Genomic DNA, 27496 nt, shown 5'->3' on the forward strand with positions numbered 1-27496 from the left:
AGCCAATTTGATGTCGTAGCATCAGCCGAAACAAGCGATTCGGTTGCCATTACCATGTGGGATATGCTAGGTACTCTATACATCTCTGTAGCAGAAAATAGAAAGGAATCAGACGTCGGATCACCTGTATTCGTCTACGATGCTCGTAAGTATCCGTCGGTTGAAATAACCGTAGATAAGTTATCTAGACAAAGTTAAAAAAAAAAAATAAAAAAACTTAATTTCCAACTTTTATTCTAATCTTTCAATGCATTCTTCAGATGAGTTTCTTAATTGTTCTCATTTCTCCTTTGCCAACAGAGGAAGAGGCTTTGAAATTAATCCAACGTCTTCGCGTGCAGCCAACAAACGTAGTCGGTTTCTCAAGAGGCAACAGTCGTTACATAATTTTCTCTGGAAAATACGGTCTGCAGATCTACTGGTGGATAGGTAAGAATTTTTGGTTTTGAAAGGCACTTCAATCATTCTCATGCTGCATTTGACAACTGTCCACTTTCTTGCAGGTGACCAATTCGTAAGACGGCAAAGCCTTGATTGGAGCGTACTTTCCGATGCCCCTGTAGCTGTCAGTAGCATCACTTTAAGAGACAAAGAAATAGCAATAATAGTTGCTTTTCCGGTATGTATTAAATGCATCCCAGTAATACACTTAATATGTGGGAGTGTGTGTGTGTATATATATATACACCAGTAAATTTATTTAATGAATGCAATTCTATCAACTCGCACCCTTAAACTACTCCTTTCCCTCAATGGCTTAATTCTTTATTTCAAATAAAACACTTGAAACCAAACTCGACTTGCGGACATACCATTCCGCATTACATGTAAACCTGCCTATTTAGCATGAATCTTCATATCTTACAAATCTAATTTACAAAGACGGTTATGTACAAAAGCTCTTCTATGCAAGGATGTAATACATGCTTAAAACACTAAATAATTTTAGTTGTCTTCAATTACGCAAGTAAATTTCATCCTATATGGACCAAACTTCTGGAATTTCTTATTACTGAAGTCTTCATACAGAAAGTTTAAAACTGTTTGCTGTATAATAGCAACACAAACAAGTCGGTCCAATTCTTCTATTCCAAATAATTTGGCTCGATTTTTATTTCCTTCTTCTTAATGGGAGCAGGAAAGCCGTTTATCTTTAACTTTTGAAGACTGAATGCGAATACGGAATACTCCGAATTTTTATTTTGAAAGAAATTTAATTTTCATATAGAAAGTCAAATTTAGCTCCAGTGAATGTCTTTCACACATTCACGAACTTGACTGGGTTCATATCTGTATTTTGGATATTAATGTTGGATTTTTCAAAAGGCATTTGATAGGATACCACTTGAATGGCTGTTGCATAAACTGGTAAATACAGGATTGGAATATAAATCTCCACTTAAATTGGATGGTTAACAGACATATCAAAGTAGTATACAGTGGGCGTGAATCTGCCAGATTTAAAGTAACGAGTGGTGCACTTTGAACAATGGCCCAAGGACTGAATTATCTATACATTAATGATACTAGGAAGGGGACTAACAGATGGGCAATCAAAGATGCTACTAATATATCCAGCACATTTAATGGAAGATATGACAGCTAGTTTGAGAGACCTATAGCCTCATTCGATGAGTCGGACTATTGAAGTGAAAGTTTTTACACTGCACATGCTCGGTAAAGTAGCTTCCACTCAGTTCACCATTATACCTCTCGGCACTTAGTTATTTTCATAGTGTAGGCCTTCGAAATAAAAGTAGCGGGAAATTTAACTATCTCAATCTTCAGTTCATTACAAAAATTTCAACAGTGACTTTTGCTTCCACTGTAAGTGGCGATATATCAAACCTAAAGTTTAATTTGTGCAAGATCGGTATTTTAAAACAACGTTAGCAGTTTTAATAGCTAGATCGATTATTTCAGATCATCGCTGCTGTTACTTGTAACAGTCGCTAAATAAGTCTTCCTAGTTTGAATTACTACATGCGTCAATGCACTCTGAATTTTATATAGCTTCATTTATCTCAAAGATAACTGATCATTCAAAAATCTTGTGCCAGACAATTCCATATTCAGGCGGTTTACATCTGACCAAATATACGAGCGAAATATAAAGCTGCAAATAAGAATTAACTCGAATATTCGATGAAACCACAAGCTAGACTAGTTTTCATCTGAAACCAACCTAACATCCATTTGAAGAATAATGGATCTGCTTGGACAAATTCAAAAATCATTATACAAGATCATATTACAGAAGTTTAACTAAAAAAAAATTAGCTAACGCCTTTTTATTCCCGTAGGCGAGGCCATTTAGCCCTATCTAACTTTTGGAGACTGAGTGGGCAGTTCAAACTCCACTGGTACCCAATCAGAGACAGATGGCCCAATGCTATCACTAATTAAGCGGTACGCAGTGAAGAAAGACGGCTCAGATGTGCCGTCATCTCGTGGTCCCTAACACAATATATTTAATGTCTGAAATAATGTGGGTTCTATGTAGATTTTCTTGAATTTACAGGACGAAAAACCAGAGTTTCCGGGAGGAAAAACCTGCTTGCCCATGCCAGAGATCGACTAACTCGGGAACCGGTCGAAAAAAGCTTAGAAAAATTTCCTCTAGTCGCCGACTAGACTCGAAACCAAGTCTTCCTTCGTGCGGCCAAGCGCGGTGGTGTGCAAACGCCACATCCACTGAGCTACACAGGCTCACTACAATTGATACAAAGGAAATAGCTAATTGCTTTACTCAAATTTATTTTCGCTAGAAAATCAGTATTTTAAACTCGGCTAACCTTGCACAACTCGCAAAGGTAGCCTCAGTAAAACGTTTCCTATATAGGAACTATTGTGAAATAACTTCTAGCGTCGCTTTCATTTAATTTTATGAAAAGACTAAATTAAAGCTATTTTAGTTAAGCTAAAAATGAATAGTTAAACTTCCTAATTTTACAGAAGGTATAAAATGTGTGTTAATCACTTTTAAGCCGTAGATACTCGTACACGTAATCTTGCATTCTTTAATAGTACCTAAATATTAGATTCTGCATCAGCTGTTACTTTACAATGAACGAGTAATTAAACCCTTTTCACTACCGTTTAAACTAACTTCTACTCAAAACAGAAAACATCTGCGACGTAAAAAAAGAAACTTGATTCTTTTTTATTCTCTAGAATAAAATCGTTTTCTTCACTGAAGATAATGCTACCTACTACATTGAAACATCTAGCGTTGAATTCAAAGATTCATCTCTGAAGGCAGTTCATACTATGATCATGAATAACGACCATTATTTGCTACTAGCTTTTGAAACTCCTTCACCAGAATATTCTTCAGTCTGGAAAATAAATGCGTCTTCAATACAACAAAAATGTAAGTGCCTCGCTTGAGTATTTTCTTTTATATGCTTCCCCCCACAAAAAGAAACAAAATCTAATCGATCTCTTATCTTTCCCTAGTTGGTGGTGCCATTGTTGATCCATTACATGAGTGCTTGAAGGAACTAAATGATTCGCTCGACCATCTAGTAGAAGAAACTGCTTCTTTGGGTCCAGTTGAGAATATGTGGCTTACGAACAGAAAACAAGAAATAATTACTTCAGTAATTGTCAATGGTAAGTTTTCGTCAAATGTGAACTTTCTGTAGGTATAATGCTTAAGTATCGTTCATGCTTTTAAACATTATTAGTTTAATTTAACTAAAAATCTAGCAGTATCATTAAATCGTGGCGTGGTCAACATAGGAGTATCCCACTTAACTGACTTGCTTCCACCTCTTCAGGAGAGCCCGTTTCGAAGTTGGCGTGTAGTAAAAATTTTCTGATCCAACTATTAGATTTTGATTTCACAAGTTAACTTCACAAACCTAGTTTTTGAATTTTGTGTTCCATCTACGTGCTGCTTGCCGTCGTGGCAAAGTAAATCCCTTGGTACTATAGCTGAATCGCTTTCTTACCGTGTCGGTAATTTTTAGCTCGCTCATAAACTTAACTGCTATTGCGACTGAAGGAACTGAAACAGAACTATTAATTTTAAGCTCCAATTACTTAATTGGAAGTATTACTTGACGTGCGTTTTCGAATCTGAAATTCGAAAATGCTTTAGTGTCATAAGTTCCATTTTAGTGTTGCACTTCATAGGATGACCCGAGTTATTGGTAACTACGTGTGGGGAAAAAAAACACTTAAGCAATTGTCTTAAACCAGGCAAGGGCCCGACCATAATCGTATCTTTCGTGAAATTGTAAATGAATTTTTTCTCACTTAACCTAAAATCTCTAGTATTCCTCTAAGTATCAAATGACTTAACACACAAGACAGCCAAGGGGAAACTACTTTCCATCTAGAATACCAGTTTTCATTACAACCACTATTCTCTTCAATAAATTTAAATATGCAGTTTCTGTTTGACTTAGGTACTCTTACTGTTACGGATGATGCCACCATTGGTAACTTATATTTAACGGAAAATGAGCCGGATGTCTACAGCTCTCTCCAAACTGCTCTTACAGAACAGACTGCCTCTTATCTCAGTATAACGGAGGAACTGGAAGACGCAGTGTGGAAATCTTTCCCACAAACAATATATGGTAAGAATACTACACAAATAGCCTAGTATTTCGTAAAATAGTAGCAAAATTCAAGCAACTTGTCAAGTAATGTTCCCACTATTTATCGACATACGCTCATCCACTTTATTTCCAATTTTCTCAATTGATTGCAAATAAACTCGCTATAGTATAGCAGTTGAAAAATTTCTTTAAAATAAAGATTTCTTTCAAAGAACAAGTAGCATGTACTGTCAATTTTGAATACGGCGTAGGCTTGGAAGAAATTCCAGTCAGTATAACAATGCCTAAATGAATATACCCGTATAACTAAAATGCAACCAAAGCAATTTGTATCTGACTTAAATTGCTATTTCATTTGTAAATAGCGAGGACTTTGACAAATAGTTGCCTATTTACAAGTAAGCAAATGCATTACTCTGCTTTTATGACAACTTCGAACTGTAGCTACGCGTAGGAGGAACTCTGGAAAGAATTCTGATAGACTCCTAGAACAAAAATATTAAAGCATCTGATAGCCACAAAGAATATGCCAGTGTAGGTCAGGAAGGCAACTTGTTCTTGTGGTTATCAGCTGCTCTAATATTTCTGTTCTAGGCGTTTATCACAATTTTCCAGACTCATTCCCTTGTATGAGGCCAGATGATTTTAAATACATCACGAAGGTTCTTTTACGCTTCAGATTAGATTAAAAATCTTTGCAATCCAATATCATTGCACTGTGGAATCATAGTATTTAACTAAATGCTTACCGCTTCAGTTAAAACGTGGTTATGTTCATCTTTTCGTATTATAGAAAAACAATTTCAATCTATTTATTGAATATAACGAAACCTGTGGTGAATTCATCACCAAAAGACACGCGTACTAACCACAGCAATAGCTATTTAATTCGTAAATATTTCATCCCAAGTATCTTGTGACATCAGTACAGTAGTTCAAATAATACTAGGAATAATATAACACGCATATGGATTCCATTGTGATCATGCGCCCTAACTATGTTATTCCTAGTATAGTTTGAACTACTGTACTGATGTCCCAAGATACTTAGATGAGATTTACGAATTAAAGTAATTGCTGTGGTTAGTACGTGTTCTTTTAGTGATGAATTTCAATCTAGTGATATCAATCGTTACTAACATGACATGGATTCAATTTTTATACCCAAATTGCCCACTATCGCAAATTTTCAAATATAAACGAATGTAGATTGTTTCACAGGCAACCATTCAACTAGTGCCAAACACATTCAATTTATCCGCCGTTTTAATAAACCAAAATTGCTTCAACTGAAGCATGACAACTGTTGTGAAATTTGAAGTAAGATATAAAAGCCAATGTCCTTTTTTTTTTAGCGCAACTTGAAAAAGTAGCTTATACTTGCTTACCTCGAACGAAGAACCCGGTGTCTCGAAGCAAATTTGCCGGTGAATTTTTGGAGGCAACATTGCATCTATAAGTGTTATCACTACCAGACTTCAAAGGAAGAAAGTCTTCACTGATCTATTATATTCAGTGAATAATGACATTAGTTGCTGTTATAACTCACTAAGCAATTCTCTCAGCGTCTAGAGAAGTTGGTAGGGAGACAAAAGCCGGAAAAATCTTAACCATGGAAACTCAATTTATTTTCAATTCTTGAATTGAAGAGCGACAAAAGTACTTCCTAGAGGCCGCATATATCCTAGTCTTAACTACTAATCAGTGAAATTGCCCGAAACGATAACCAGTAATAAATGAACTGGTTGTGTAAAATTTCCATACCTCCCCAGCTTGCTAGAGCTTCAAAATTTCGAGATTTTGTCTTCCCCTTACTTGCTAGGTTCAATGAGTTATCGATAAAGAAACTTGCCTATTAAACTCGCTGACATCCAAAAAATGTCATTTTGCACATTCTTAGCCGATTTGTCTCAATGCGAAATTTGCAAGCGTACTGAACTTTAACTTGCATACGATTAGGTTTCAAGAAGAGCAGATAATACACCTGATGTATTCTGCTCGAAGCATCAACGAGTTTGGGAAACTACTCTTCTGCACAGCCTCTATCTTCTTACTCCATTTAATATTGTGAAGTTTAACTTTACATGAGTCGATCTTTTTTAAAGCTCTTACTCGCAATTAGAATCTAACTAGTGTCCCTTCCGTGACATCTTGAAATTTAAGAGATTACTGAATTAAAGTATTCAGGTCATATTCCAAATACTTGACACTGATAACTTAACACTGCTTTCAGAAGTCGGGTTTGTTACTAACGCAGTTTTTTCCCCTTAGGTCCACTTCACTTAACTGAAGTAAGCGGCAAAAACGTAATAGTCGGGATTGCTACCGCCAACTACCTGAACAACATGACCGTCGATAAACTCGAAGCAACACTAAAGATCACAGGAAACCAAATTATTACAGGCAACATAGTGTTAGATGGACTTTCAACTGACAAGCTGAAAGTTGATGGAAGAATAAATGATGTCGAATTAACCAGTAAGTCTTCGAACTGCATTGCATTCGTAGTTTTAAAAAAAATCATGCTTTATTGCAGATGCTAATATGCTGTTTGTTTTTGTTTTTCTTAGATGTTCTGAGGACATCAGGTATGCAGCAAATTTCTGGCCATCTTCTAATGGCAGATGTTTCCGTGCTATCTAATATCGTAGTAGACTCGGGGTCAACTGTAAATGAAGAACTGCTTGATAATGTTGTAACGTCTGACGGTGTTCAATGGATTAATGGCAATAAATATTTTTCGGACTATGAAACTGTTGCCGTTCAAGTTGAGAAGACGGTAAACGAAGTAAGTTTAACTGACAAATTATATACATAAAACTTATCCCATCTATGATTAATCAACTGTTTAAGAACTGCATCCTTAAACACAAAGAAGCCACTGAAATTTCTTACCCATGTAATCATAGGTCCAATAACGTGGTAATAAATAGAAGAATAACAAATAAATGCAATTAATGCTAAACCCACAATGACGAACAGGACAATTTTTGGTTCTTTTCCAGGGGATCGACTTAAGCTTGAACACTTCCCATCCCAAGTTCGCGTGTTTAGACATAGTGTACCATACTTCAGGGGAATCGTGCTCGGCATCACTTCCTAACTAGTTATACTTGAGATTCGCTTCCTAATTAAAGTATAATTAGCATTCATTAAATGCTAACTACCACTAATCCATGTAGGCCACATCGATAGTAACGTGTTATGCAGCATGTTCTAGCATCCCTTAACACCAGAACCTTTCGGATAACCCTGTGTTTAGTGAAAATTGGTCATCCAGTTTCTTCCCCTCCTGTTCATAGCAGCTAATGCAGTCTAATTTGTTTAGCTCTAACCCACTAACAGTCAATTCTCCACACTTTTCAGCATTACTGAAAGTAAACAAATATTACTTTTGTCATGCAGAGACCTTTCGCAGACGTAGCACGGAAGATTGTCTTGATTCATTATGAGAATGTATTATCTACTGACTTAGAATTCCAGTTTCCTCTTCGCATCAAAGATGTTCAGATAAGCGGCCTAGTGAATGGAATTGTCAACATCATGCACATGGCCAACGAAAGCATCACCAAAAGTTCTTTTCAAGAAATACCAGGTAAGATAAATTATGGCTTTAACAATTTTTGGCAAACTCAGTTTTCATTTCACTAAATGAACTGCATACTTAGTTATAGCTCTGAAAAAAATTACTGGGAACATCGCCATAATGCCTTGCTGACCACAGTACATCATAAAACGGTCCTTCCTATGAACACGAAAGGAATGATTTGGTCAAATTGTGGACTGCATCTCAAATGCTAAACATGAAGTTGTTGGAGAGCAATCTTGGAAGGTAAATTTTTGCTACTTGTAAAAGATGTAGCTGGAACTCGCATCGTAATCGAATGTGGACCATCTTTGGAGGTTATCACTTAGTGAATATATTAAAGTGAATTATCTTGTTCTAATATTCAGTCTATCTTCAATCGAACTTAATTTAAAACTTCCTAAGCCTTATATAGCATTCTTTTATGGCACAAGACTCATCTTTAAGGTCGTAACAATTAATTTCACCTGTTTTGAATGCCTCTAAAGCCTACTCAAAATTCACCATTCCGTTTTTGATGCATACAATACCAGCCCATCAAATTTTTCCAACAACGATTCACATATAAAGCATGTAACAATGACCAACGTAGTTAAGTTTATCTTCCTTAATTTCCATTCATTCAACACTGTTAGTTTCTTGCTACAAAAACTGACATTTTTAGCAACTTCAATGTTACAAGAACTCTCAACAATTAACTAATTGCACGAAACATTGTCCAGTTGGACAATACTGGGTGCTTTTAAAGGATACTTTTATCCCTGCCAAGTTAGCATCAGCAACCACTTTAAGGCCATTCTTAAAGTTCTAGATGCCATATGATTACTGATGAACAAACTTGCATGGTACTACCACTTATCTGGTTCATCAGAATTGACATTCCCCATCGAAATTTAACTTGTATATCAATGAAACGTTTGTTTCATCCAAATAAACTTGATCACGTCAACTCCTGAGTTCATAAAATTCTCATTCTAAGGACGAACCTAATTTCTCGTCTTGCATTTTCGAAATGCTAAAACAGAAGTTAATTTTTTCTTTTTTTTTTACAGGTGAAAAGGTGTTTAGTCAGATGACGTCCACTACAATAACGGTAAATGGATTAATCAACGGCATCTCTATCGATAGTATCTTTACCTGCAACACTGATCAAGTGATAAATGGCACGACTTTCAATGAGGTCTCGTTTCTGAACTTTGATCCTATGTTAATCAATGGAATTAATCTCAAGGAAGAAGCTGTCCAAAAATATGATAAACACGATATTACCGGAAAGAAGCATTTCCAACATGACATTATAGTGGAAAAATCTGTTGTCATGGATGAACATGCTACTATCAACAACATTGACCTGTCAGAACTGATCCTGCAGGCAGTTACTAAAGATGACATTAGCCTAACTGGTCCTCTCTTTGTCGCAAACGTAATTGTTAATAACATGACGGTCGCAGAATTGAATGGAATGAAATTTGAAGAAATGAAAGACTATATATGGATGAAATCCGCTGCACAGGTAATTGGTTTTCCATTTTCTTGGTATCTGTTAACTAATTTTGCCCATCTGAGGCTTAAGTGCTTTAAACAACTTATGTTTGGAGGTTTAATGGAATATTATCAGAACTCAGGATTAAAATTAATTTTAATGCTTTCAATATTTTGTCTGTCACAGACGTCTTCAGGGATTACAAATACAATAAGTAAATCATTGAGTGAAACTAAAGTCCCATCTAAGTGGTGTGACCTCTATAGGTGTTTGTAGGTGGCCTAGGATATAAAGAGATCCGATAATGTTTTCCAAATTTTTGCAAGTTTTATGCAACGATATTTGTTAAGGTTGATTCCTGAGTGCAGATTAGTCTCTTTTTTGAATTTACTATGGCGAATTTTCCAGATCCTTTGGGTTGTATCCAAAACATGGTCTGCAGGGCCAGATTGACCATAATCGTGATTACAGATGTATGACGCCATCTAACCAGATGGCTGTTGATCTGCCTATTTGTTCAAAGTAAGCCAGCTTACAGGAACAAGATCCTCCAGGCACAGAGGAGGGAGCTGATCTTTGAAACAGAAGGGTAGCCAGTTGATGGTGGGGCTTAAACACTGTGGAGATAATACTTTAAGACCTGGCTATTTTTCTAATGTGCCACAGATGTGAGGTATGTTGATGGCATTTCTGAAGAGATGTTGGGGAAACAGAATTTATTAATGATCTGTAATCATTAGCCATTGGAAAGGATGGTGTTGTGTAGGTGTTTGGTTGAAAGGGAAAATTTGCTGAACAAAGATTGTGAAACTGAAAACTAACCACTAGAGCCAACAATCTTTGTTCGGTGTATCTGCTCTTTCAACTAAACACCTACACACATCCTTTCCAATGGCTAATGATTTCAGAATTAATAAATTCCATTTCCCCAACATCTCTTCAGAAATTCCATCAACATACCTCACATCCGTGGCACATTAGAAAAATAGCCAGGTCTTAAAGTACAACCTCCAGTGTTTAAGCCCACCATAAACTTGCTACCTTTTTTTTTACCCGTTCCACCAAAGATCAGCTCGCTCCTCTGTGCCTGGAGAATAGAGTACTTGGTTCCTGTAAACTGGCTTACTTCGGACAGACAGGCAAATCAACAACCAACATTTGCAATCACGATTATGGTCAATCTGGCCCTGCAGACCATGTTTTGGATACAACCACAGTAGTATCCGTTACATGAAACTTCCCAAAATTTGGGAAACATTAATGAGATCCCTCTTTACATCGTCGGGCACACCATCTAGATAGGACTAGAGTTTTTACCCACGTGTTTTACTTATTGTATTTGTGTTACAAAGTTATTTGTAATCCTGAAGATGAGACTGGACTAAATTTTAGCATTAAAATTTAGTTTTAATCCTTCCTCAATGCTGATAATGTTGCATTAAATCTCCAACACGAACTAATCTCGATTAACAAATTTGTATTTGTTCTAGTCTTTAGTATTTTTTTTAATGTTTTGACTAGCACTTAAAACTGAATTTATAACAATTCTTCTTCACGGACGAAGAACACTTGCAGAACTAGTGTACATGAGCTGAGTTTTCCGTAACTTGAGGTTGTATAATTAGTCCTCCTTTTAAAGAAACGAGTACTAACATTCTTGTGCTTATGTACACACATCTAGCGAACGCTCTATTTAACTTCATCCTTTAATCTCGCAAATTTTCTTAATCAAAATTCTATCTTAAATTAAGGTTTCTCATATCACTTAGTTTTTCATAACGATTTCATAAAATTTACTTTATAGAAAAATTTACTTTTTAGATCTGCAAAATGAGCAACAGGTATACTTCGTCGATTGACGAACAGGCAGAAATGCAGAACTTATTACGCAGTTGTAATTTTTTTCTTCCAGGATACTAACATCCTCTTTAGTGAAAAATCTTAAAGAAGACTCGGTTACTTAATAGGCTTATTGCTCATGCGGCTATACGGACACTTCTGTAACATGTAGCTCTATTACCTACACATTGCGGATTAAACCCGTAGAGCCACCGGTGATAAAAAAAAATTCACTCCTCCCCAAAAAAGTGCATTTGTATATGCTACAAAGCAACTGGGTCTTCACTATGACAAATTAACATGAGATTTTAAGATTTTATCTCAAAACACTACAATAAGCATTTTAACAGAAGCTTCTGGCAGCCAGCAAGTCTGATACAGATCTGCCTCAGGTAGCTACAAAAATCCACAAAGCAGCATTGTACGAAATGCATTAATGGCTAAGACTATATTGCATGAAAGACTTTAACTGCACGACCACTGAATTCCGATTTACATTTTGCATACCACTAAAGTAATAAAGTGAAAAGATCTGATTAGCTATTCAATGACTAACTAATCACTAAGTTGCATCACACAATATTGCAAATCTTTTAGTAAAAATATTTTAAATCATGAACTGAAAACTCATTTTAGTAGTTTTCAACTATGGCATCACTTCAAACTAAGTATAGACTTAAACATGATAACAACTTCTCAGTAAAATTTGGTGTTTCCTATCTCAATCTGACTTTCTTTTACAGAACATCCCTGTTAATGTAGCTTTCCAGAAAGTGACTGTGGATCAGTTGGTCATTGACCGCACTGTGAATAACATTGATCTAGTAGAAGACCTCATCCATGTCAAAGGCAATGAAGTGATAGTAGGTTCAATAGAATTTAACGAAGATGTATTGATGGAGCATCTCGGTTTTGAAGATTTGATAAGAATTAATGGGATAGACATTGCTCATAACAACAAATACGTAAGTAGATTGATAAATCTTAAATTTTTCATAAATCTTTAGCATCCTTCAGAGCAGTGATAGCTATGATTTTTGGCAACAAATTGAAGTGTTCTTATGCCATGAACCTCTCCAAATAGTTCAACTGAACAGTTTCCCATTTTACTTAGCTAAAAAGACTAGCTTTTAGCTGAGCTTAAATTCAACTAAAACAGTAAAACAACTCCTGATGATAAATTATATAGTTTTTATTCATCTGAGTCTTTACCTACAAGCCTATTTCCACTTGAATAATAAATTTAGTTTAATCCTTTATCCAAGTGTAAGCAAACTTTGTTTGCACCTGAAGTATCTTCAGGACTAAGGCAACTCATGATAATTGACTTCTCCATTACTTTCATCTTAATATTTCCACCACTGGGCCTTTTTCCCACTTAGACCTCAAAGGTCAAAACTGGTCTGGGTAGTGGCCCTTCCCTTAATGCATAGCATCATTCATCTCTGCAAGGAGATATGCTTCACATTATAGAAAATACTAAGACATTATAAAAGGTGGCCCAAGCTCTCATCACTAAGAGTTGCCTCAGTCCTGAAGATACTTCAGGAGCAAACTTGGTTTGCTTATACTTGGATAAAGGATTAAACTAAATATATTACAGTCTAAGTGGAAAAAACTTCCAACATGACTAGACAGAACCAAGTGGAAATAGAACAAATTTTCTGTTCACCTTTAGTTTTTCACCTAAAATGCATCTACTCAACCCTAGAGTTGAAACAGTAGGAACATCTAATCACACCAGTGATAATTTGGAAGCATGAGACAATCTGGAACAAATATTTACAATACTTGAGCTCAAATTCATGTTCCAATTAATTTCAGATATCTGCTCAAATTGTGAAACAACAATTAAAACTGAAGGGCCATGTATAAACCTAGTATCTTTATACTTCATGCATCAGTGCAAACAAATAGTTGATACTGAAATCATTTAGATAGCATTTCATGATGCCTTGAAAGAAAACTCAATTTTGAGTAGAAATTGACATTTAGATGTTGCTACTATGTTTTCCCCACTATTGTTTCAGGTAATAAATCCTGAAGTATCTGGACAGATGGTAATGGAAGCACAACACTATAATAAAAGCCTAGAGCTGTTGATGTGGCTACCTTTCCCTTCTGTAAGACCAATAGATTATTTGATAAGCCATTATCAATTGGGAATTTCTCAGAAATGAATTGTATTATATAATTCTGTCCTTCATAAGAAGAGAACAGTGAAATTGTTTTTGCTTAGCTATACTAAAAATTATTAATTTAATCATTCATCCAAAAATATAATCAATTCTAAAGCTGTGCAGGTTTAAACATCTCTTGCCAAAGAGCATGCTTCATTCCTCATCATGAATGTATGTAGCAAGAAAGATGAAAGTGATCTTTTAACTTTCTCACTTTATTAAATTCAATTTCTTACTTTAATGATAAATTAATGAGAAATATCCTAAGGCAGAAACAATTTATGCAAATAAATCCCTTTCCTAACTGCTACATAATGTTTAAGACAAGTTTTTTGTTTAGAGGAGTATTACTAAAAAAAATAAGCATCTGAGAACAAAAATTTGATAAACACTAACTTCTATAGAAATATAGAAATGCTCTATACATGGACCTCACCTGGTCATGGGATGGTTAGCTGATACCCTCATTACTATGCTAGTTAAATTCGACTTCTATTCTAAGGTGCCAACAGAGTAGAAATATTGCATTAAAGGAGACTCAAAGACAATTTGCAAATTTATTCCATCGGATATTAAAATTAAAACATGGTTTTGAGAAGATGGTCATTGCCTTTTTTTAAAACTTAACTGAGTTGGATAAATGGCTACTTGATATACTTACGTGGAATCTGGGCTTTTGCTTTTGAGTCCACACCTGCAAACTTCAAAATGTGGATGGATATAAATCTGGTAATTTGGCTCACAAACCAGTATATGGAGTGGGATTAGAGTCCAGGAGAACATGGAGAACTATTCTGCAGGACTTGGTCCTTGGCTGTTTATTTCCCCATAAATAACTAAAAATTATTAGTTGGCTATGCTGATACAAAGCTAGGAGTTGATCAATAGAGGTAAAAATCATACAGGATGATTTAGACTAGCAGTATGGGTAAACTGATTCAAATGTCACTCCATGTGATGGAGCAAGTCTTGCACTTAAAGATAAGTATGCAAGCTATAAAACAACTTCATGGAGCTGATGTTTCTATAAACTGAAACAGCACACTAAATTATTGGCTAAGCATACAGTGAACTTTTTAGACAAGGCCACATTCACAGTATATAGAGAACACTAGTCAGACATATTGTATCAGAACATGACTACATACACAGCTGCTATCATGGATGTAGTGAAGATAATCCAGAAGAAACTGTATTCTGTTGTCAACAGATTGAAGGGCTGGGCTCCAAAAAAAACATGTATTCTCATTTGTTATGTTCAACTGTTTTATAGGATCTGATACAGTACACTTTTCATTGGCATGCAATTTAATAGAGAATGGATTTTCCTGCTAGAACATTCCATTAAATGGATAGCAATGAATTCTCTGAAGACTAAATTGTTCATGTGAATAGACTGTTTATTGCATTTGGCAACAATCTAGAGAAATTGTGTAAACAACTTCTCATACCAACAGCTCAAAGATGTATATATAAAACCCTAGAATATAATAGAAACTAAATTCTCACTTAGACAAATGAATGATATTTGCCATGTTCTGTTTTTATATATAGAAATGATGTCAACTGGCTCTAAGTCAAGGATATCAGACAGAATTTCAAGGGATAAACTTTGAAAGTTACTAATCTTTAAATTTCAAAACATTAAAATAAATCAGTTTCTCTATAAATCACTAGGTAACATGAGATTTTTATGCACTTTAGATGCCTAATATTGACTCCAAATAACTTGTTACAAGGAAAGTGAATGAGCAGAATGCAGTGGCCATACTCAGTAGCAGTGTTTTGATATCCTACAGCTAACTCTTAGGGTTTTTATTAGCATTTCAAGTCTTAATGCTAAATCTTGGTACTGCACTGAATCAAGCCTTATTCTTAGTTTACTTGCTTAACATCTGACCTTCATGAAGTCACTCATGAGAGGTACACACTATTGCACATATCTAACCATGCTTTAAAGTTTAAACAGATTGAATGTGTCTGCATTCACAACACTCTGGTAATGCATTCCACTCTCCATGCAAAGACCCTACTGTTCACTCTCCTTATAGTTTCAGTGATGGTCTCTTGTTCTACTTCTCTCTCATTTTATGAAATTTCTTCCATGTCAACCTGATAACAACCCCTGACTAGTCTTGTCTCAATCATACCCTGCCTTTCCTCCCATTCATGAGTCTTTGCAACTTAAATTTTCTCAATCTGTCCTTGTACTCCACATTCCAAAGACCACTGACTACCATTTTTTAAAATCTAATGGACCCTTTCCAACATTGTCACTATGCAAAACCTGTGCACAATAATTCAATTCAGGCCTGATCAAGACCATATATTATGGCATAACCTCTATTTCTGCATATCAAGGTCCTCTGCACCATTGCCATTATCTGATGTCTTCACAACTTGTGCAATGTGGCCCCTGAATTTTCCTTGTCCATTATCATTCCTAGATCCCTCATCTCCTCTACTTATTGGGGAAACTAAGTGCATCCCATTGTTGCTTACCAAATCTCAAACTTTGCAACATGGAACTGATAGTTCCACTTACCTGCCACACAATCTATTAGTCCTCTTGTAAGGCCATAACATCAGCTTGACTCCACATTGCTCTCCCAAGTTTTGCATCAGCTATATATTGCTAGTTAAACCCACTTCCATTTCATTAACATGAAACAAAGAACAATGGACCCAAAACTGATCCTTGTAGCACACCATTAATCTTTCTCTTTTGGGATACTGCACCTCATATCCAACAAAGTCGCTGATCCAACTCAAGTCTGTTTTCTGGTCCCATCCTTGCAATTTAAAATTTGCATACACAACTATATGCATCTACCCTGCCTAAGGTATGTCACCTTGCTATAATACAAAAGTTAGTGAAACATGATCTACCCTTAACAAACCCATGCTGATAGTAACAGAATTCTGTTATCAACCCACTTCTATATCCTACCTCTCTCCAGATATACAAACTGAGCTATAATTTGAAGCTACAGCCTTATTACCACCTTTTTTATACAATGGAAAAATTTTGGCCTTCTTCCACATTCTCTTAGAAACTATGCTTTTGCAAGACTTGGCAGTAGCATTCACATGCCTGTTTACTTCCTCAAATATTTCCCTGCTCACTCACAATTAAGCTATCCTCACTTAAATTCTCCTGATTAGGATGAAACATCCTTAAATTAATCATTGAATATCTCCTGTAACAGTTACCATTCTACTACTTTCATCAATTAACTTGATCTTACCATGATCATTCTTCCTTCTGCTTGCTACTTTTAAAAGTTTTTCTTGGCCTGATTTTCCAATTTCTGCTCACTCTACTTTTGCTTCCCTTACTGAATCATATCTATAGATTTTATAAATTCACTCTATAAAAAAAATTTGCAACTTTTCATCTTTAACTCCTATAATTAAAGGAATGATCATGCAAGATGCAACAGCTTTAATTTTTTTTCCAGGCTGTTCCAAACAGTGGATTTTCCTTCATTGATGGCAAGAAACATATCAATCATCTTATTATAAGAGGTGATCTTCTCATAGAAGAAAAAATAAATGATATTGATATATCAACAGAGATCATGCTAGTAAATGAAGAACAACAGCTTTCAGGTAGTCTAACCTAACAAACTTAGATTTTATAAAATCATTAGAATTCTCAACACATACAATAAAGTGCCATAAACATTTACCAAATCTCTTATTTAGTTCTAATTCTCCTTTCATATTTCAGGTTACATAACTTTCACAGACTTTGTGAGGGTGGAAGGAGACATCCATATAAGTACAACAAATGGAACTGTGAATGAAATAAACTTCCACAAGTTACTAATAGATTCAATTCTTATAAATAAGATTCCCCATCATCCTCAGCCCATCTGGAACAAAAAATTTGGCATTATAACAGGTTAGTAACTAACATCTCAAATTTCTTGAGACTAATGTATGGCTAGTCTCTCAACTTGAACCTATTAGATTCCTCTCATTCTGTTCAAGCTTTCTGTCATTACTTATAAACTTTCAAGCATAGTCATTTCTATTTTAGGTTGCTCAGTAAATCCTTGACAATTTTTCAGGATCACTCTTAAGATTTAAGCCCAAGTAAATCTTGGTTCTTATTTAAATACTTAATATTATTGTGCAACACCTCTCAGGGAGTCCAAAGACTCATTGAGGAAGTGTGCCAACAGCATCCACTGATTGTTCCCCTTCTGACTACTAACCATGCTTAAACTTAAATTTTTGCAAGCCATTAGTAGCAGAGGCTCTACCAATCAACCAACATGTTACTAATGTCTCTTTTAAAGAAAAAAAGAATTGGCAAAGATATCTTGTAGCTGAAATGCTTATGTCAACCAAACCTCATTGTTCTGCCATCAGAGCATGTACAGTTGTTTTGTACAACCCAAAATTCTACTTGGCCTTATTCACATTAAACATTCCAATTGCTTACCTTTCCAGCAATTTGAATGTATCCACCTTCATCTAAGGGCTGCATTAACAGTATCAAATACTTAAGTATTTAATACTGTTAACGGTATTAGAAAGCTGTCTGAAAAATCTTCTCAGAAGAAACTTGCTAATGATGCTCCTTGAAGGTCATTTTTGGGTTAATGATATTGGGAAGGTCTTGAATCCAATATGTGAATGTTAAGAGTTCAACTATGAGCAATGGATGTCTTCTATCCAAGAGAACAAGTAGACAAGACCAATGAGTTTGCCAGTACATAGCAAACTGAGCTACTCATTAGGATGCAGAATTAAACTTTCAGATATCTTGGATTAGACAGGAATTTGGATAAAAATGAATTTGAGATGCAACTTATTATCTTAAGAGCAGTAATTTTAGCAATATGGAAGATTTTAATGGCAAACATTAGAAATGAGATTTAGATCAAAATCTCTAATCAGGCTCCATTGCATGTAGATTGCTATACAAATGTCATGCAGTTTTGAAAATGTCTTCAGTGATGCAAAAGTGAATTAAGCACTTTCTAGTCTATGTTAAATATCAAAGAACAGCAATTTACAGAATCTAGTAACATAAAGGATATGCTGAAGACAGTTATCTAGAACTCAGGAAATGAGTTCTAGATAACTTGTTCTACTTATCTAGAATTTACTTGTCAGTAAAGGGTTTCTACCATCCTTAAATTTGTAGATAATGGAATAAACTTGGCTTCCATTAAGTCAACCCATAGAGAGCAGATAACCAAGGACTATTGCTAATAGTTCCTTTCTTTAACTTAAACAACTGTCAGCAGTAGCTTTTCAAACTACAAAATATTGTAATAGTATACAGATTAACCTTAACAGCTTAGACTATTCAATTTAACAGGCCACAGCACCATAACATCTAGATACTAACCTAAATATTCATTGGAAACTTCACTTAATTGGCATTTATTACAATGACTTTTTCCTTTCCAGCTGCAAATGTTATTGCCATTGGAAAAATAGATGGAGTAGACATAGAACACCTGCAGAGATATGTAGTCAGAGTTGATACACTACAGAACATTACTGGTGATAAAGACTTCAAGGACAGTGTTCAATTGAGTGAAGTGTTTGCTTCCCAGCTTGGTGGTATGGACTGCAATGAAACATTAAATGATATTGTGTTAGATTCCTTGGAACCAATTGGAGGAGTTAAAGCAATCAAAGGGTAAATATAAACTTTCATAGTCCCATATACTAATTGTCCTTTACTGAATGTTCAGTATGCCAATCTTTAAATAGCTACTATCAAATTTCAATTTAGCTTTAAAGGTGTCTTTATGCTAATTACATATTCAGTTTCTGAAAGTGCATAAACCAACCCACAAATGATCCTAAATTATATAACTGTTCATTGTAAGTAATGAATTCTAATAACTGCAAGTTTCCCTAGCAGTATAAAAAACACTGCTAATTCTGAGGTTGGCCTATATGCTTCTAAAACTAAACTGTTACATTAGATCAGTGGGATGCACTGACCTATAACTTAGATTTTTAACTTAATCTAATTCCATTGTAGGTAACTTGATCAAATATCAGCAACAAACTTTATTAAAAGTATTGCTAGTCTAAGATACCAAGCTATTCAAAGCATGGATCTGATCTCCCAAGCTTAATGGGATACTCAGCATTAATGAACTGGAACTTTTTTCACTAAAGTTCCATCAAACTATACAAAACTTGGCTAGATGAACCAAAAGCTGATACATGACATACTAGTCACACCACCCCTTTAATATTGTATCTTGTCACTAGAACGCAAAGTTCAATTAAGTTCTAGCTGAGTATTGCTAATGTTGCATAACTGCAATACTCAGCTAGAACTTAATTGAACCTGCAGTCTGAAATTTGTCTGAAAGCAAATTTAGTATCTCAGGTTCATTCCTGCTATTAAGTTATCCTTTATTTCCCAAGGATTAACTGTAATGAAGGATAACTTAATAGCAAGAATGAACTTGAGATACCAAATTTGCTTTCAGACAAATGTAATAAGCTTTCTTCTGCATAGGAGCTACCTATCAAAGCTAATCTCTCAAAAGAGTTAAATTTTCATCTACCCTCAAATTGTTAATTTTTTTTGAACAAATTTTATAGATGAAATTAAGTGAGAAACTTTTAAATTAGTTAAAAGAATTGGTCTACACCAGCCTTTTTCTATCTATGATGGAAACTTTGAAATTGTTTTTCAGGTCTCAAACCCCTGCATAAAGAGACCTGTATATAAATGTCTTCCATGCAATCTTATGGAAACCCTAGTTTAGAGAATTCTAATGTTGCTTTTGTACTGAATCAAATTTACAGGATAACTTAAGTATAACAATCTTGCTTAATATTGACCTATAATTTACCAGACATTAGTAACTCCTTATAGTTTCTATTAAATTATTCAAGGTTCTAAGTAATAAACTTATCTTCCAGCAACTGCTACATTAAGAACTTCACAGCTCTGGGCTTGCTGAATGGAATCAATATTTCAGACATGGTAACATTTTCCATATGGAAAACAGGAAATGAACATATTGTCAAAACTAAAATGCTCTTCAGCAAATTCCTTTCAACTGGTGAGTTATTGAATTTAAACTTCACAAAAGAACTTAATCTTAATTATTCTTGTAATTAAATTTTTCCAATCTTAGAACTACTACCAAAGAGCTATCTGCATAAACTACATATGCCTAAAATTATAACTAATTTGACCTTGAATAACTTCATTTTTCCTAAGTCCATCTTTGCAGTAAGTTGCTTTTTCACTTGTAATCTCAAACATTACAGCAAAATGATAAACTTGAGTCAAACCTTACTTGGCAACTCAAGTGTTCATGGACTGCTTAAACTAAATAAGATGTAAAAAGTCGACCTGTATTGGATAGGATAGTGATCATGTCAAAATGCTTCGCATTTGACTTCCATGGAGTCTGACCCATTATGGGAGGTACATATATATTGCAAACTATGTTCAAAGATGTATAACTGTGCCTTTTTTAAAGAAAGCATCTACATTAACACACTCAAGCAATGTATTCCACTCTCCATGCAAAGAACCTGATCCTTGTAAAATTTCCAGCAATTGGCCTCTTGTTCTAACCCCTCTGATTCTATGAAGAATCTCTTCCATGTCAACCTGATAACACCTTATGTCTCAATTATATCCTCCTATTCACAATGCTTTGCAACTGACTCTTGATCTGTCCTTTTGTACTCCACATCTCAAAGACCACATACTACCTCTTTTGGAATCCCCTCTGGACCATTTCATCATCACCATGAAAATCTGTACAATCTGAATGAGGCCTTATACAATGGCATAACCTTTACTTCTGCTTATGAGGGTCCTCTGCACCATTCACATTATCCAATGTGATGTCTTCACAATGTGGCCCCTGAATTTCAGATCTTTGTCCACCACTCCCAGATCTCTCATATCCTCTACCTCTAAAGTTTACCCACCAAATGTATAATTTACATCCCATTATTGCTGGACAAATTTCCAAACTAAATTTGTCAATGTTAACCACCTTGTCAGCCATTATGGATCAAATACACATCCTTAAGCTTTGTCCATATTTCAATGTAATATCAATGGTATTACAATCTTTATATGCACTTTGCATCCATGGTAAGTAGGATGTATATATACATGCTAGACAGTGCCATTTGTAGATGATGCAGTTGGTGGATGAGGTTAAGTTGTGGCAATGAAGACTTGTAGAGTAAGTGCCCTCCCTGGAGGTTTCAAATGTGTAAATGACAATTCCATTTACATGCCTATTCTTGCAAACTTAGAGAACTAAGGCCATAATATCTGCTTGACTTGGCATTGCTCTCCCCAATTTGATCTGCAAACAGCTACACATCATAGCTTGGCCCATCCCAATATTATAAGATACTCTCATTAAAGTGATCCTCCTCATAAGTATAATTGAAGGTTTAGTTGCTTCTTGGAATAGGTAAAGAATTAACTTTTATAATAAGCCTTTATTTTAAAAATGTTATATGCTTCAGAATAATACATTGACTAACATGCTCATGGCTTCACACTAAATAACATTATCAACCTTATTTAACATGCTGATCATTAAATGAACTAATTCTAGATTTCTTTATCTAGACATACTAGAAATATCCAACCATGGAACCATAGATGGAGTAAGCCTAAAGAACTTAATTTGGCTAGATGAAGATCAGTACTTTGATACTTTAAGCATGGACAACATAGTTGTCAACAATGCAAGTTTCTTGGGTGCTGTGAATGGCTGTAATTTAACAGAAGTAAGATTCAATTTGTTGGATGCTTGCCAATTTAGATATGCAATGTTATAAACTTCTTAAATTGTCTAAAGTTAGTCCAGATTTCTAAATCAATTGTAACAGAAGTTTCTTTACAGGTTTTAACAACGGCAGTATATCTGAATGGTGGCAAAACATTTGTTAAAAATATTGGTAACCTTAATGTTGGAAACATTACTGTGGAAGGTTTACTTAATGGCCATAATCTTACATGCTGGAAAAACTCAAACTGCCAGGAACATGCATCTGAATTCAATAACTTAGTAGGAAGAAATCTCAACTTGAAAGGAGACATTAATAATGTTGACTTAGAATACCTGTTCATGCATGCAGTTAGGAAGTCTTTTCCTCAGGTAAGATTTAAATTTAGATGACTGAACTAAGTTACTTTCTATGAAATCTAAATTTCTTGACAACTTCATATTTTAACCACTATACTATTCTGGACATGTATGCATCCATAATTACATGGATGCAATGTGTCCATAGAACCATTCATTTTATAGTAAAATATGGATACAAAGCATAACCATTCATCTATCTAACCTTGAGCATCTTAGATCCAACATTTTAGAAATGAACCATAAAACATAATAGCAACAATTAAAGTTTTTTGTTAAATCTCTGACTTAAGTATAACAAGCCCTGAAGTTGACAAGACAATTAACTACCAGTCCTCTTTATTTCGCTTTTAAGGGAAGTGCTATATAATACAATTATAGCCTGTCAGTGACTTTCTTGGCCTTTCTTCAGGTAGTTTTTCGAATTAGTCTTTGGAATGGTTAAACAGGTTTTCTCCTCTCCATCAACCATGGAATTCACACTATGAATAGTCTTGTTAGAACACAAGATGACAATGTTTGTTGGTCCTCTTCATTGAATGCTGCTTAAATCAGTGAGGGTCTTGGGCCAGTTATCTTGGGCTACTGAAGATTGAACCACTTCCTCCACCTCAGTCTAAACTTGTATGGCTTAAGTAGCCATACTTGCAAGGGAATTAAAAGGTATTAGCAGATGTTATTGGTGTTTTTATAGGTACTTCATGAAAACTTTCACTTGCCCCTCAATTATGAATTAACTATTCATAAAGTTCTAAAGATACCTAACTTTCCAATCCTAACATAAGCATACGGTATATATGCAAGTGTTCCGTTCTAAAACACTCTTCCCATGATATTATGAATCCTGATTACCAATATCAGTATAGCCAAGATAACTAATCCTTACTCATCTCAGTTAAATCCTGAAACATTAATCTGTAATTAAATCTGCCAGATGGCAATTTCAAATAAAAGGGAAAGAATGTGCCCTATGTTCTGTTCTGTTAGCCCTATTGTTAGTTGAGCAGTAGCTCATCTTTGATATTGTGATTTAAACATCACTTCCAGATAACTCAACTTTGTTTCCTCAGCAGGATAATAGAACTTAAAACACTTATGATGAAAGTTGAATGACTTAATTTTAAGATTTATCTTTAGAATCATTGTGTTGGTTTCAATCTTCCTGTTATGTGATATGCAAATAGGTAAAAAGCCTTGTTTTTGAAAGTGCTATTTTTTACATTTTGTATAAAATGCATCCTGATGCCTAGCTAAAAGATGTATTATTTAAATTCCTACTTAAATTTACATTGCAATAACAGAACTTGGAATATTGGTATTTGATATGGTTGAAATGAATTTAAGTTGACTATTTCAACCTTATTGAACATTGTATTTTATTCAGAAATCCAGTTTTTGGCTAATGAGTTTGGCATAATTCACAAGCTTCCTTTGCTTGATGTCTAAGCTATTATATCAAACCTACAAAACAATTTTACCTGTTCCAGGGCAAATCTTAAATTATACCATCTTAAGATCCTACAAAATACCCCTTTTTGGATCTCTGAATTAATTTTCCAACAAAATCTAGACTTCATAGATAAGCAAAGTTGACTTCACATCATGCTCTCCTGTTTCTCTTGCCTTTTGCTATTAATGCATAATGCTGGAACTGTACTACTTGATAAACTATATAATCAAGTTAAAGATTCTTCCTTGACAATTGGCTTCTTTCCTCCTCTAATACCAAATAGGCAATCTTGTAAGTGAATGCCAATTGTTTAGTTAACAGAATAACTTCATTTTAATGTGAAGATGCAAAATTTTCTTTAACATTAGTGACATATGCACTAAAGCTTTATAGTAAAGCTCCAAATTATCTTTCAATTTGGATCCTTTTGAAAAGCCAAACTATTCTGGCATGTGTTACTCGACAACTATTAACCTTCTACCAGCATTATTTCAAATACTAATACAAAGTTACTTCCTAATGAAGCTTAGTCTCTAGTCAGAATGTAACATTCAAATGCCATGCATAATTCTACAGGTGGCTATAATTAAATTGAATTCTTAATACTTGCACTTGAGATCTAACTCAAATTTATTTTTTATAGACTATTACTGGTTACAAGAGCTTTAATCAAAGTGGTCTTCAATTTGGAAATCTCATGATCAGTGGAAATGCATTGATAGAAGAACTTAATGGCATTAACTTAAAATCAAGTAAATCAACAGTTTACAAATATCAAACTCAAGAAATCAAAGGAATAAAAACATTCAAGATTATGAATGTCAAACACTTGAAGATCAAAGGTATTCTGTTTATACTAAACATTTTCTAAAACTAGAAATGTTAGACATCAGTAGTCATATTTTAAACAACTAACTTCTTAGGCTAAATCTCAGAATTAAGTGTTTTTTGTTTATGAACCAGAACTTCCAACATTTTGATGTATTGGCAACTAAACTAGATGTCATTTAACATACCAGAACTCTTCCTGTCCTTAAACTTCTAGAAACTAGACTAACTTACTGAAATGACTTATCAACTTATATAGTTGAATGTTTAGGCAGAAATAAATCTTAAGGTTTGGAAAAGACAAAGTAATCATGTAGAACTAAGATTGAAGAATATGAACATAAATTCTGAAGAATGTTGCCAATAGACTAACAAAAAGTAAACAGCAATTCTCCAGAACACTGCACAGCTTATGTAATAAGCAAGAGTATATTGCCACTTGGTTTAATCACTTTGGAAAGTCTTAACCATTGAAAATGGTTGATTTCTAAAACTTAACCTTGATATAAATGAGCTTAATGCCATCAAGAACTGACATGCACTCAGACATAAATGAATTATGTTCTAGATAGAGTACCAAAGAAATTTTTACTTTAGTATATAACTAAAGCAAAAAGGTGACAGAAAATGTCTACCACATGAACTTGCTGCCACAAATCAAATATTTAAACAGAATAATCTTCTGGAATTATTTGACCCTGTGCTCGCTCCATGCCTACTATAATTACTCATAGTAACCAGGTGCTAGCTACCATGTTCAATTCCAACAGAACTGAGTTGTTCCTGACCTACAGGCTTCATTAGTAGTCTTCATCTTACTTTCCTTTTCTATAGTGCAGATCCTGTATTGTTATTGCCAATCTTGAACATCTGTTCACAGGCTTATTATAACCTGCCTTTTACCACACCAAACATAATACCAAAACTTGTATTAACATTCCACATGTCCCTTAAGCCTAGACTCAAGTCTTGAACTTCAGTTCCTTTTTTTTGAACAATTAAGTTTAATGTCCTTCAACCTGCATAACCAAACTGAAAAATGCTCCATATGTTAGCCAGGTAGACTGTAGTCTTCATATCTAGTGGCCTTTCTAGAAATTTCACCTTGCATATGCTTTGCCTTCATAGCCTCTTCATAGCACCTTCAACAGGGTTTAGCAAAGAGGAAGCCTGCCTCTCAGCACAGCTTAAGGGTGCTCATTCAGCCATATTGTGATAGGCACCATCACTAACAAGAATTATTAGCTTAGCAAGTGCAGAAAAGTTCTTGCAAGCTTAAACTGATGCAAAATTAATGCAAACAGCAATGACCTAAGAAAGATATTGGTCTAGCAACTCTATCAATAGAAGCAGATATAGCTTTCAATTTAAATTGAGATTAATAACACTTCCTTTGTGAGATTTTCCCATAGAAAAAACATTTAATTTTATGTAATCATTTTGCATTAATGTTTGTCTTATAATAAAGACAAAATAGCAATTAGATTTTCTTATTTGTCTTATAATCCATAAGGGGTGATATTTATTTGTTTGCCTCAGGGCACAATCCAATCTGGCAATGGCCTTGCTTGTTCACCTCTACTACAATGAGGTACAGATAACCCACAAATGGTGCCAAGTGCATGCAATAATGCAGCAGAAAAATAAGAACTAAGTTGCCAAAGAACTGAAGATGTAAGTTAATATTTAATAGAAATAAAACTTGTGGCATCAGGCAAATTAAATACAATAGTAAACAAGATGTCCCAACAGCATTTGGAAAAACTAGAACATAAGCAGACAATCTCTGAAGGCCTAAAACAGAGTGCTGACATGCAGAAACTACAAATTAGCCAAATGAAACTGAACATAATAAAACTATTAAAATTCAGCCAATATATCATTATGCCATTCTTTGTGTTGGGATCCAATCAGAAGAATGTAGGATAATAGTCAAGAAAATAAAATTAGACTAAAACAAAAGAATAGACTATCTTCTGAAAAGCACAAGCATTTGTGCTTAGAATAAACTTAGAATAAAAGGTCTCAAAGCAGTATGTAAACACTACAATAAAAATAATGCAATAGAAAGTAGCAGATTCTTCCTATATAAGCATTAAATGAAACTAAATGCAAAGTTCTCCCAAGGGTATACTTGTCTCTGGCCAAAGCTATTGTTTTGTATTCAATCCTGTTTACCTCCCTAGTGATATCAAGGCCCCATTCCAGAAAATATTGTGCTACAGTAATTGCACATTTCAAATTACTTGTTCACTTGTATTAGGTCTGTGCTGCTTTGTTTTTTAGCCCATTCCATTCAAAAATATTTTTGATCAAAATATAATAGACTTGCTCATTAACATAAACTTACCATTTGAAAAAAAAGCTGCATATGATCAGATCCCTTTCCTGAAAAACTTTAAATGCTGTTAAGAACAATCAAAGCAGATGCTGC

The 27496-nt window shown here is 34.6% G+C and overlaps 1 protein-coding gene across 1 annotated transcript in view; it reads left to right on the plus strand.

The window, feature by feature from the left end:
• Positions 1-11185: 11185 nt before the first annotated feature.
• Positions 11186-27496, plus strand: part of LOC150096572 (uncharacterized) — a 44445-nt gene continuing 28134 nt past the window's right edge. Inside the window, exons 1-9 of the mRNA XM_090408487.1 lie at positions 11186-11252; positions 12223-12444; positions 17121-17271; positions 17393-17566; positions 19090-19324; positions 20575-20717; positions 22265-22425; positions 22542-22796; positions 24878-25076. Coding sequence (XP_090264613.1) covers positions 12376-12444; positions 17121-17271; positions 17393-17566; positions 19090-19324; positions 20575-20717; positions 22265-22425; positions 22542-22796; positions 24878-25076 — 1387 coding nt within the window. The 5' untranslated portion in view covers positions 11186-11252; positions 12223-12375. The remainder of the gene's footprint in view (positions 11253-12222; positions 12445-17120; positions 17272-17392; positions 17567-19089; positions 19325-20574; positions 20718-22264; positions 22426-22541; positions 22797-24877; positions 25077-27496) is intronic.

The sequence above is a fragment of the Typopeltis vanoorti genome, chromosome 18, assembly GCF_054136105.1.
Source record: "Typopeltis vanoorti isolate ZY-2024b chromosome 18, IOZ_Tvanoo_1.0, whole genome shotgun sequence".
NCBI lineage: Eukaryota > Metazoa > Arthropoda > Arachnida > Uropygi > Thelyphonidae > Typopeltis > Typopeltis vanoorti.